The sequence below is a fragment of the Chelonia mydas genome, chromosome 2 (assembly GCF_015237465.2).
Source record: "Chelonia mydas isolate rCheMyd1 chromosome 2, rCheMyd1.pri.v2, whole genome shotgun sequence".
Taxonomy (NCBI): Eukaryota; Metazoa; Chordata; order Testudines; family Cheloniidae; genus Chelonia; species Chelonia mydas.
This window is the reverse complement of record NC_057850.1, coordinates 203,993,296-204,006,288: the sequence shown is the minus strand read 5'-3', so window position 1 is coordinate 204,006,288 and position 12,993 is coordinate 203,993,296. Positions and strand designations below refer to the sequence as shown.

The 12,993-nt window shown below is 39.7% G+C and overlaps 1 protein-coding gene across 3 annotated transcripts in view; it reads left to right on the top strand.

Annotated features, from left to right (window-relative positions):
* The window catches only part of SP4 (Sp4 transcription factor), a 49,213-nt gene extending 36,558 nt beyond the window's left edge, over positions 1-12,655 (top strand). For all 3 annotated transcript variants that reach the window (XM_043541065.1, XM_037890568.2, XM_037890569.2), the window contains exons 4-6: positions 2,533-2,764; positions 2,996-3,195; positions 9,099-12,655. In XM_043541065.1, the coding sequence (XP_043397000.1) occupies positions 2,533-2,764; positions 2,996-3,195; positions 9,099-9,346 (680 nt within the window). In that variant the 3' untranslated portion in view covers positions 9,347-12,655. The remainder of the gene's footprint in view (positions 1-2,532; positions 2,765-2,995; positions 3,196-9,098) is intronic.
* The last annotated feature ends 338 nt before the right edge of the window (positions 12,656-12,993 follow it).

Sequence of the window (12,993 nt, the reverse complement as noted above, 5' to 3'; positions counted from 1 at the left end):
ATTCCAAAACTTCACTCCTCTGACGGTTAGAAACCTTCGTCTAATTTCAAGTCTAAACTTCCTGGTGGCCAGTTTATATCCATTTGTTCTTGTGTCCACATTGGTACTGAGCTTAAATAATTCCTCTCCCTCTCCGGTATTTATCCCTCTGATATATTTATAGAGAGCAATCATATCTCCCCTCAACCTTCTTTTAGTTAGGCTAAACAAGCCAAGCTCCTTGAGTCTCCTTTCATAAGACAGGTTTTCCATTCCTCGGATCATCCTAGTAGCCCTTCTCTGTACCTGTTCCAGTTTGAATTCATCCTTCTTAAACATAGGAGACCAGAACTGCACACAGTATTTCAGATGAGGTCTAACCAGTGCCTTGTATAACGGTACTAACACCTCCTTATCTCTACTGGAAATACCTCGCCTGATGCATCCCAAGACCACATTAGCTTTTTTCACGGCCATATCACATTGGCGGCTCATAGTCATCCTATGATCAACCAATACTCCAAGGTCCTTCTCCTCCTCCATTACTTCTAATTGATGCGTCCCCAGCTTAATTCTTGTTATTAATCCCTAACTGCATAACCTTACACTTCTCACTATTAAATTTCCTATTACTATTACTCCAGTTTACAAGGTCATCCAGATCCTCCTGTATGATATCCCGGTCCTTCTCTAAATTGGCAATACCTCCCAGCTTTGTATCATCTGCAAACTTTATTAGCACGCTCCCACTTTTTGTGCCGAGGTCAGTAATAAAAAGATTAAATAAGATTGGTCCCAAAACTGATCCTTGAGGAACTCCACTGGTAACCTCCCTCCAGCCTGACAGTTCATCTTTCAGTATGACCCGTTGTAGTCTGCCCTTGAACCAATTCCTTATCCACGTTTCAATTTTCATATTGATCCCCATCTTTTCCAATTTAACTAATAATCCCCTATGTGACACAGTATCAAATGCCTTACTGAAATCTAGGTAAATTAGATCCAGTGCGTTTCCTTTGTCTAAAAAAATCTGTTACTTTCTCAAAGAAGGAGATCAGGTTGGTTTGGCACAATCTCCTTTTGTAAAACTATGTTGTATTTTGTCCCATTTACCATTGACTTCAATGTCCTTAACTACTTTCTCCTTCAAAATTTTTTCCAAGACCTTGCATACTACAGAAGAGTCAGGGACAAAATCCTGGAATCCTGATATTGAACATTTCACTGTTTTCTAGCATTTATTTGTGTAACTTTCTGCCATATGATTGCTGCTACCAGTTATTCCTTTACCTTTAATGGTAGAAGTTTGCACTGTGGATCTTAAGGTCTGGAATTCAAACTATGCTGACTATCTCTGTGTGGTCGTTGGAGAAAGGCTGTCATTACAGTTGCATATGATGGAATTTTTTTTTTTTTTTTTTAGTTTTCATTTTTAAAAACGTGGGTAATTTAATTAAGTAAAATCATTAAAAGTATAATGCTCAGGTTGCAAAATCAAGCACTAAAAATTAGGAAGTGCCATAATTTCATAATTCCATCAGAATATAATTACTATCTGAGTATGTAATTAAAGATTATTTAAATTCAGCCATACATTGGGGCAGATTTAAGATTGCACGGGCAATCTTAATTCTGGTATTTCCTACCTTTTACATGCTTGACTTTACAGCGTTAATGTTCTTTCAATATAAATTTGTTTTGAAGAAATCCTAATGGAATACATCGAGATACTGCATTTTTTTATGTATAAATGAAGTTTTTGACTCAGTTGCTTGAAAAAATAGTAGGTTAATTCCATAAAATAACTTCAAAAATAAATGTGTGAGAGTTTTAAATAGAAATATGGTTTCCAAGGTTATTCTAGGGAAAAGCATCAACAGTAGAAAATGAATTCTGTGTAATGCTTTGTTTCATATCTTCTACTGATATATCTCTTCATTCTCTAAAAAAAGAAGATGCCTGTAAAACTAGTTATTTCCTGTGAGAGCACACATTTGTCTTTACTGTACTCTTTTTCTAATGAATTACATTAATCAGGGCTCTCTAAAGTTGTGTATAAATTTTGTTTGTAGTATACTAAAGCACACTAGTAAACTTACTCGGTTTAATATTTTTTCTGCAGTTTTCATCTATCCTGTAGTTCAGGGGTAGGCCACGTATGGCACGCGTGCCAAAGGCAGCACGCGAGCTGATTTTCAGTGGCACTCACACTGCGTGGGTCCTGGCCACCGGTCCGGGAGGCTCTGCATTTTAATTTAATTTTAAGTGAAGTTTCTTAAACATTTTTAAAACCTTATTTACTTTATATACAACAATAGTTTAGTTATATATTACAGACTTATAGAAAGAGATCTTCTAAAAACATTAAAATGTATTACTGGCATGCAAAACCTTAAATGAGAGTGAATAAATGAAGACTCGGCGCACCACTTCTGAAAGGTTGCCAACCCATGCTATAGTGGATATTCTCTCGAACAAAAGTCATATAAAATATTATGTTGTGACTTTTCTGAGATGATCACTAAAATTTACAAGGACTGTCTTATTTTACAGGTCAACAGCAAGGACAGGATGGAGGCATGAAAGTACAGCAAGCCACAATAGCTCCTGTAACTGTAGCCGTAGGAGGTATTGCTAATGCAGCAATTGGTGCTGTTAGTCCTGATCAGATCACACAAGTGCAGTTACAACAAGCCCAGCAAGCTTCTGACCAGGAAATACAACCTGGCAAGAGGTTAAGAAGAGTTGCCTGCTCATGTCCTAATTGTAGAGAAGGAGAAGGAAGGTAATGTTAGTTTGTCAGTTAAACTTTAGGCATCTTGTGGGGCCTGCCTTATTTTGGGGGCTTTTTCCCTGTAGTACTGTCATGTTTCTAATCATGTCCATAGGAAATCATGCTTGTAAATTTTCTATTCAGAAAGAGGATTATAATCAACTTAATTTTACAATTTCACATTTTTCCTTAGCTGATATTTTAATATAAAATCACCTAACTGCTTAACTTTGATCCTGTCAGAGGCAGCAGTGAGCCAGGAAAAAAGAAGCAGCATATCTGCCATATCGAAGGATGTGGAAAAGTTTATGGGAAAACATCTCATCTCCGGGCACACCTTCGTTGGCATACTGGAGAAAGACCATTTGTATGCAACTGGATGTTTTGTGGCAAAAGATTTACACGGAGTGATGAGCTGCAAAGACATAGAAGAACCCACACAGGTTAGTCAACTGTCTACATTCGATGGAGTCATTCCTTTAATGATGGTGGCCATCGGTGAACAGTGATTTTAAATAAAGTAGTTATGTAGGCTATCTAAATAATATGCTGAATGTATTACATTTGAAATAATCCAGCGTGTTTTAAAATTTGTTTTAAAAAGGTTATAGTTTATAGGGATTAATTTTCCCTTGTGCTAGAGCTATGTAGTAGACTAGGCTAGAATTTGACTAGTTAGTCAAGTTTCAAGCTGTTTCCCTGCATCTGCATTAAAAAAAGATTGAGTTTAGGACATGGTTAACTAGCATGCATTGGCTAAAAGCCTGACCTAAACTTGACCAATTTTCCTAATCAAGACAAATCCTTGGGGCTTTTTTACACAGGGGTTTAATCCACAGTAACTCTGGTTGGTTTGATGTGAAAATGCCTGCATGCACACAGCATAATTTGTTAGAATGTAGTAACTCCAAAAACTCTGGAATACTCTTTCAAAGTGAATTATGTTTAATGCAGATTGAGTTAGTGTGGTGCATTGTTCATGTGCACACAGTGCTGCTATGCACTACTGTAGCAGTCCTCCAACTGGTATCCCACACTGTTTGAGGGCATCCATTACTGATCTGTCTGTTTACTTGTGTACCCTCCATTGCTCTCAGTTGACTGGATGTCCCTCCTGCATTTAAAAACTGTCATGAGGCCAGAATTTGCCCATTTGCTCACGGATTTGAATATATCAGCATTGCTACAATCCAGAAGGCTTGCAACATGCCTCCAGCAGTTGCTTAGAGCCGTGCTGAGACGCTAGATCTTATCATTATCTGGGGAGCAAGCTCTTGTGAAATAAAGATGTTTTTGTGGATGTTATCAAGTAGATGTCCATGAGGGGCCACAACCAGGACACCAGCCAGTGCCAGATCAAGAGCAAACAGCTAAGAGGATTTACATTAAAATGAGGGATCCCAGAAAGAGGTCAAGCAATGGAAATGTAATCTGTCCATTTTTTGAGGAGCTGGACAGTACTTGATTAATTACACCACTGCCGAACCCAAATTGGTTGTGGACCCTGCTGCCTCCCCTACAGCCTTCCCCTGAGGACAAGCAGCAAGAGTCATCAGAGGAGGATCACGAGGAAAGCAGTGAAGAGCTCTCCCCAGAAAGCCAGGATCTCTTTGAGACTCAGGATCTGATTCTGTCCGCGTAGGAAGCAAGGTTATAGTTATGTCTGCACTGCATCTGAGAGTGAGCCTTCCAGCCCAGATACAGTAGAACCTCAGAGTTACGAACTGATCAGTCAACCACACACCTCATTTGGAACTGGAAATGTGCAATCAGGCAACAGAGACAAAAATTAAAGCAAATACTGTACAGTACAGTATAGTAGTGTGTTAAATGTAAATTACCAAAAAAAAAAAAGGAAAGTTTAAAAAAAAAAAAGATTTGACAAGGTAAAGAAACTGTTTCTGTGCTTGTTTAATTTAAATTTAGATAGTTAAAAGCAGCATTTTTCTTCTGCATAGTAAAGTTTCAAAGCTGTATTAAGTCAAACTTTTAAAAGAACAACCATAACGTTCTGTTCAGTTACAAACATTTCAGAATTACGAACAACCTCCATTCCCGAGGTGTTTGTAACTCTGAGGTTCTGACTGTACATAGTGGGGCTTGCGCTAGGGCGCTAAAAATAGCTGTGTAGATGATGCAGCTCAGGCTGGAGCCTGAGCTCTGTGGCCCTGGAAGCAGTGTCCACACAGCTATTTTTAGTGCAATAGCACAGGCCCTTTTAGCATGAGTCTGTGAAGCTGGGCTTGGAGGCTCACTCTCAGATGTAGTGTGGACATACCCTATATGGCAGGGGTGGCCAAACCATGGCTCATGAGCCGCATGCGGCTCTTTTATAGTTAAAGTGCATCTTGCGGAGCCCTTCACTCCCCCTTTCTCCACCTGCCAGACTATTTGGGGGAGCTCAGGGCTTCTGCCCTGCAGTAGGATGGTGGGGCTAGGAGCTCCTGTTCCAGCAGGAAGAGAGGTCTCAGGGCTTCAGCCCCATGGGAGGCGCCTGCCAGGGCTCAGGGTTTCAGTGGGAGCGGGGCTGAAGCCCAAGCCCCAGCAGGTGTTTGGAATCCACCCTGTAGGCTGGTCCCTAGGTGGATTCCAAACATGGAAGAGTAGCAAGCAGTGGTTAGCATGGAGGGAAGGGAAAGCATGCTCCATGTGTGAGTCATGAGGTTTGGGGTAGAAGACTGAAAGGTGTATACTTTGGTTGAGGTGGAAGGAGGAAGCCACCTTGGGTAGAAACTTGGGGTGTAGACGTAAGGAGACTTTGTCCTTATGGAAGACCGTGAACGGTGGGTCTGCCATTATGGCTACCAGTTCACTGATACGGCAAGCAAAAGTGATAGCCACCAAGATGATGACCTTCATGTAGAGGTGAATGAGGGAGCAGGTAGCAAGGGGCTTTAGTAAGAGTAGAGAGGACCAAGTTGAGATCCCAAAGCGGGGTGGACCTTTGTACAAGAGGAGAAAGAGTGAGGAGGCCCCTGAGGAATCAGAAGGTCGCTGGGCGAGTAAAGACAGAGAAGCCATCCACGGGAGGGAGAAGAGCACTGAGCGCAACTAGGTGAACGCAGATAGAGGAGTGCACCAGGCCCGATTGGCGGAGATGGAGAAGGTAGTCCAGGAGAGTAAAAATGGAGACAGAGTTTCTTGGAATGTGACGGTGGCGTGCCCAGGCAGTAAAGCGATGCCACTTAGCTGAATTAACAGGTGTGAGTGGATTGGCATCTGCTGTTAGTGAAGATGTTGCGGATGGGTGCAGAGCAGGCCTGGTCTACACATGATCCCCAGCCAAATACCAGACCATGAAGTGAAGAGGGCACAGGTTGGGGTGTCGAAGTCGGCTGTGGTCTTGCATCAGGAGATCCAGGATAGTGGGGAGGAGGATCTGGGGGTGAGCAGAGAGGTGGAGGAGATTGGTGTTCCAGTACTGGTGAGGCCAGGAAGGAGCTACGAGGATTACTGGAGGTTCTTTGAGATGTGTGGTCCCTATCTGGATTCCAGTCCCACCCTCCTTTCCCTCTGCTCCGGGCTTTTCTGTTGCTGAGTAAGAGAGAACTGGAGCGGCGTCAACCTGCGCAGCTTCTTAAAGCTAGATGCACTACATGGCCAAAGCATGATGCACACGCAGATCAACAGACACTGCTATGAACAGTTCTAGTGCATGGTGCCATATGCCCATTATGAATGGAATCCGGATAGGGACCACACATCTCAAAGAACCTCCAGTTACAGTAAGTAACCTTCTCTTTGGCCACCCCTGTTATATGGCATCATTAACCACAGCAGCAGAAGATAAGGCAGCTCTTTCAGGGTAACCAGAGCAATCACTACACCATTAATGCCCATAGTGATCCTGGCAGCAAACTGTCTTTGATTCATTTAGATAAATCCAGCTGAGTTCCAAAAGAGCCTAGCATCATGAACCTTTCCCAATCACCCTCCTTTTATGTTTATAAACCTGCCTTGGTGGTCAGCCAGCCCTTGGAGCACCATGGATAAGGCTGCAAATCTGTCACGGTTGTGGAAATCACGGATTCCATGACCTTCCACAACCTCCGTATTTCTGCGGCTGGCTGACCCCAGGGCCTCCAGAGTGGCTGGCTAGAGTGGCCCCAGAGTCAGCTGGTTGGGCAGCCCCCGCAGCCAGCCCCACCAGCCACTGCTGGAGCAACCCCGGAGCCAGCTGCTCAGGCGGCCCCGGGGCGAGGCAGCCTGAGCAGCAGCATTCCCAGAGGCAGCCTGAGCAGCGGCCAGAGCAGCACCTCCAGAGGCAGTCAGCCCCCGCCTCCAGAGCAGGGGCTAGCCATTGGCTCCCAGGATCCCCCAAAGGAGCAGCACCCCAGACAGCAGAACTCTAGGATCAGCTAAGGTTTAGTCAGGGGTGTTTATAGTAAAAGTCAGGGGTGTTTATAGTAAAAGTCATGGACAGATCACTGGCAGTGAATTCTTGTTTATTGTCCGTGACCAGTCCATGACTTTTACTAAAAATACCTGTGATTAAATCTTATTCTTAATCATGGAGAATTACCCCATCTGATTATAAACTCCTAACCTTGTGTGGGAGGCATATGAATCCCTGATTGCCCCAATACAGTTTGGGAACCCCATGCATGCAAAGCCATCAGTAATCTCCTGAGCATTACCAAGGTTTGTAACCCCATACAACAGTACCTTTCGCATGGCACCACACACTTGCATGGCAGTGGCTCCAACAGTCAATCTCCCTATGCAGAACTGGTTGGCTGTGGACTGGTAACATTCAGGGGATTGACTGCTTCCAGATGGCAGAGGTGACCCGCTTCTTGATGGGTATAAAGTGCTGCATGTTGGTATGCTGCCGCTGTAGCTCCAGGGCTAGTTCAGCACTTATCTCAAAAAAGGTCACCTTCACCATCCTGAAATACTTTCACCATGTTTGGTCATCCCCCCAATTGATGCTGGTTTCCCAAGCCCACAAGTGGCATTGCACTTAGTGAAGTTGCTCCAGGAGCAGCGCCAGTAATAGGAGTTGCTGGTGTAGTACTCATCTTCGTCTTTGTCTTCCTAATCCTCCTTCCTCTGCTGCAGCTGCTGCTGGAGGAGCCTCTGCTGCTGTCGTGGTTGCCAGCATAGTGGCCAACATGGATCATTGTTGGGTCCATGCTGGCCAACAGCAATTTGAAAATGGTGCTCACGCTCCCAGAAAAAGAGGAAGTATGGGATGGAGAGAGCAGAATCATGGGTTTTTGTTTTAATTTGACTCCAAGACATAATTCTGTTGGCTTCCACTATGCATTCCACTGAGCAGCAAAAGAAAATTCAAAATGCACAGTGCTCAGCAGTGAAGCAAAGGACCATGGGATACCCTCTGAGAATGCCATGTGCTTAGTATGTAGCAAGTCCCCGCCATGTGTACACAATAGTGCAGATAGAAAGAGGGCACAGGTGTCCCGTGTGCACACTATTAGTGTGACTTGTATATTGCACATTAACTCACTGCAGAGTCAGTTAGGCCTGTGTAGGCCAGCCGTTAGTCTTGTAGGGTTGTTTAGTAATCAGTGGAGCTACTTACTCTCATGGAATTGTTTTTAAGCTCAAGAAGAATGAATTAGTCCCCTTTTTTAATTTGATCCACCTCGAAAGAGTCTTCAACATGTCTCAGGTTCTAGTCTACTCTTCCCAGGAGAGGATTGGTAAGTTTTCTTAGGAGCTAAGGTTGGCAAGACATATTCGTCTATCTAATGAATATTCTAGATGCTAGGTATCATTTCAGTCATCACATAACTGGTCTCATGGGCCAGGAAACACATCATCCCTTACTTCACCAACGTCTGGCTCAGAAAACCCCATGCAAAGATGATCTGCAGGCCAGCATCATACTAACTGGCCATCCAGCACTCCAGTGGAATCCCTGAATCTCTTCAGAGGGATGGCTGTCCTCGATCCTCAGGGGACAAATGCTTGGAGTATGGAAGCTACCTGGGTCCCCTCTCAGCAGTTCTTATTAAGTGTTTTAATCATGTACTTCTTCTATCCATTGCTAGGTTCTAAGTTTATGAAAGAGAATTCTTACTGAGAAGAATAAGAATAAAATTCAGACCCTGCACTGAATAATTACAACAGAGGAAATACAGGCTGCAAGTTTATCTGTTGAAAGCATTTTAAAAGGAAAGTGTAGTTTATTCAGTGGGTCTGCAAATCAGACATTAGAGAAGATAAGCTTGTATCTATTTTGCAACTTTAGATACATCCAAACACTTAAAATGTTTTTGAATGGGGGGCGGGGGAAGGCTTGTTTGAATGAATGAAAGAAGTTAAATACCTTTAAATATCTATTTCACTGACATTTTTGTTTGTTTTTGTTTTAAATTAGGTGAAAAAAGATTTGAGTGCCCCGAATGTTCTAAGAGGTTTATGCGGAGTGACCATCTCTCCAAACATGTCAAAACTCATCAGAACAAGAAAGGTGGTGGAACAGCCCTTGCTATTGTTACTTCAGGAGAACTGGACTCTTCAGTTACTGAGGTTCTTGGCTCTCCAAGAATTGTCACAGTTGCAGCCATTTCTCAAGATTCAAACCCAGCAACCCCTAATGTTTCAACAAACATGGAAGAATTCTGAAAGGATCATTTATACAGACACCTAGTGCTGCACTTAAGTTTACATACCTTTCATGATATGGAAGTGGGCTGGTAAAGTGGATTACAGAGCAGGAAATCATGTTTTCAGTCTTGACTTCTGTAAGTATTCCAAGTTGGAGGGTCAGCATGAGAAGTGTACACTGGTGCAACAAGACAAATTTTCAAAAATACAAACAGCGCAAATTGACATACTGGATAAACAGTTGGGGGAATACTGCTTCCCTACTGTACTTTTTTAGTTATGTGGCTCTATATTATATAATTGTTTTAAATGAAAATATCCCCTCTCTTTTAGCATTTGTGTGTTGTGTTTGTAAAATCAGACAATTTCAATATGACAGGGTGGATCTTGGTTAGAAGTGTTGTCATTTGGAGGTACTTTGTTTATAATCTGAATCTGTAATATTTTCATGGGAACTTCTTTTCCCATGAGGCACAACAAAAATGCATAAGAATTGAGTGGTAATTATTTCTTTGCTCAGTTCTGTGGAATATATAAATTGATTTTGGCCGTCTTTTCTCAAGTTTAGAAATTATTCAAATAACAGTTGAATATACATGCTGCAAAGCAGATCTGAGGTGCAGCTCAGATAATTTTGACCACTACATTATAGTAGTGTGTATAAATGACAATCACTGAACTCAGATTTCTCTCTTTCTTTGGAGAGTTAAAAGATATTTAGATTTAATGTATACGTTAGAAAAAAATTAAACTACAGAAATATATTAACATAAGATTTTACAGAATTAATATCTTTATGTAGGATAATAATAAAATATGGCAACTTGTGTGTTTAAGTTTTGATATTCCAGTTCATTACATTGTAAGGCATCAGGAATCCATTTGTTAACTAGAGTCACAAAACTCATACTTTTGAATATTGAAATTTTATGGGAATACTTGGACATTAATTGGACACCTGAATTGTTTAATGAGTGTTGTAACTCATTCTCCAGTTCTGTTCTGTAAATATAAATTATTATTATATTATGGTGAAGGTGAAGAATTCTTTATACTTTGACTAAACAGCCAAAGAAAAGGACAAATTATGACATTTTAACAACAAAAAAGGTAATTGTAAATTAATGTATTTTTTCTTTCTCTCCCTCTAAAGATTAATCATCGTATTTTCTTTCCAATTGTAAGTGCATAGGCTGGTAAGGAATATCCACCACCCATTTTCTTATATGATCAATAATTTTGAGCCTCCAGCCACAAGAGAAACTGGGGCAAAAAAGGAATAAAGCAATTGATTATCATATAGCAATTGATTAAAAAGGTTTGATTATATTTCCAATATCTATTAACTTAATAGAACATAATTGTTGGAGAAAGAAAACAACTGAGCATTTTTTATGTGAAAACTCCAGTGCATACATGGAGGAAAGATGGCCAAATATTTCACACTCAGGATTTTGAATTATTTCCCATAGGCGTAAATGGAATGTTTTACAAATTTAGCCATTTGGTATCTCATGACAGTCCATTTTTTAAAATTTATACATCAAAATATTTTTGTGATTAAAAAAGGGAGTACAGTGCAAGAAGGATTACTCTTTTTCCTGCCGGTTAAAGATGAACAGTTTATTTGGGAAATGTTTGTATGAGACACATAACAGATACCTTGTGCATTCCTTCAGAAAACATACTTCTCAGATGAATGCTTTATCAATCTTGTGATGTTTCATGTATTTTTGAAGAAAGAAATACCAATCATTGTTTACACTGTGTACACTTTAGGCCAGCCCTTTGTAGCGAAATATAAAGCTGAAGGTCTTTTATACTTTCAGTTTACATTAAAAGCTTTGAAATTAAAGGAAAAACAATTTTACACTGTGGTTATAGATTTCAAGTTTCTTAAAGCTTTTGTAGACTTGTAACAAAGTCTTTAAATTTTAGTTGGGTTTTGTACATTATTTTGTATATTTTATTTAAAGTACTCTCAGCTGATGTATCTGGATTTAAAACATCAGAATCAATTAGATTACTACATTTAATACAAATGAACATTAGGTAGTGCTAATTGTTAATTTTGTTATATAAGAACTGAAACATCAAATATATATTTTATCATTATGCTTCACAATCAGTGCTATACATTTCTTTATGCAAAGAAGAACTTTCCTAATGTTATAATCATGTTTCTTAGAAGTTAACAGTTTTTATAAACTGAAGCTATAAGCATTCTGCACAGCCATTTCATATTTTTTCATGCATACTTTATGTATGCAGTTAAGAAACTGAAGTCATTTTTAATCTACAATGAGTCCCTATTACAAATGTATCAAAATCTAAATCCGGTTGGCTTCATAGTATCTAAAGTACATTCACTTATGTTAGCAGGTGCACATTTTACAGCTGGAATTAGAAACATTTTGACAGTCTGTTCTGCATACCATTCTGAGTCCACTTTTCTGTCTTAGAAGGATCGTAAATTTCAATGTCCTTTATTTGACTCAGTGGGATATAGCTGTTGTAAGTAATAGGACACAGATGTGCAGTAGTATCTTGTTTAATGGCATTTCACTGTTCATTCCCTTTGCCACTGTTATAAAATTTTGCTTTATTGTAATTATCAGTGCAAAGTGTATTTATCATGGTAGAACTCCAGTGTTAGAATAGTTTTTTTCTTACAATATACATTCTTTGGTTAGTTTTGTGTATGTGTTGCCGATTACATTAGAAATTGGTGTTAAGTCATTATTTATCACACTCTTTCACGAGAGCAGTAATAAAAGTGTGTAATTTAGGAGAAAAAGTTAATTTGTCAAACTTAGGTAAGCATGATGTTTAGGTCCTATTTTTCAATTTTATAACTGTTTTATTGCAACAATATTTGTATTTAAGTCTTCATTTTAATGCCTTGTGGTGTTTTTTAATGCATGTCACTGAATTGTCATCCCGCATAAATTGATGTGCAGCATAGGGTATTAAATCTACATAAATGATTTTGAAACAGAGGAATAGTTGATGGTAAAAAATGTAAATGTTTTGCAAAAATTCCTTATAAAAAAGTTTTGTAGTAATATTTCACTTGTAAATTGTTTTCTAAAAAAATAGAAAAATGGAAAAAAAAAAAAAGAGAGAGAGAGAGAGAATAAAACCAGATTTCCCACATTCTAGAATTTAGAACTGAATTCTGCCAGCAAAGCCTCTAAGGCATTAATTTGACATTTTTTATATTGCTGATTTTTTTTTTTTGGTAGATTTAGAACTAAAATTATGTACAAGTTGTTGCCTGCAATAACAATTTTGCAAGTAACCTATTAAAATTCCCTTGAGTTAAAAGTGTTTCTTCATTTAATTACTTATAATATGAAGCAGTAATAAATTATGTTTGAATGATCTGCTCATCAAGAAGAACTGTAGAAAGCAAATGCTTCTCAATGGAGAAGCATTGGCAGCAGCCTCTGGATTCATGTAATTAAGACCTGTACTTGCTGGTCTGCGTTCCCCAACTGGCAGACTCCCAGCAGGGAATTAAAAAAGCAGATTCCAGCCCAGTGTGAATTTTGTCATGCTTGTTCAGCTATTGGGAACGGAAGTTATAGTTATGCCTGAACACATTCATTTTTATTAAAGAACGTTACAAGAGATGACTGAATGAAAAAATTTAACTAAGAGGA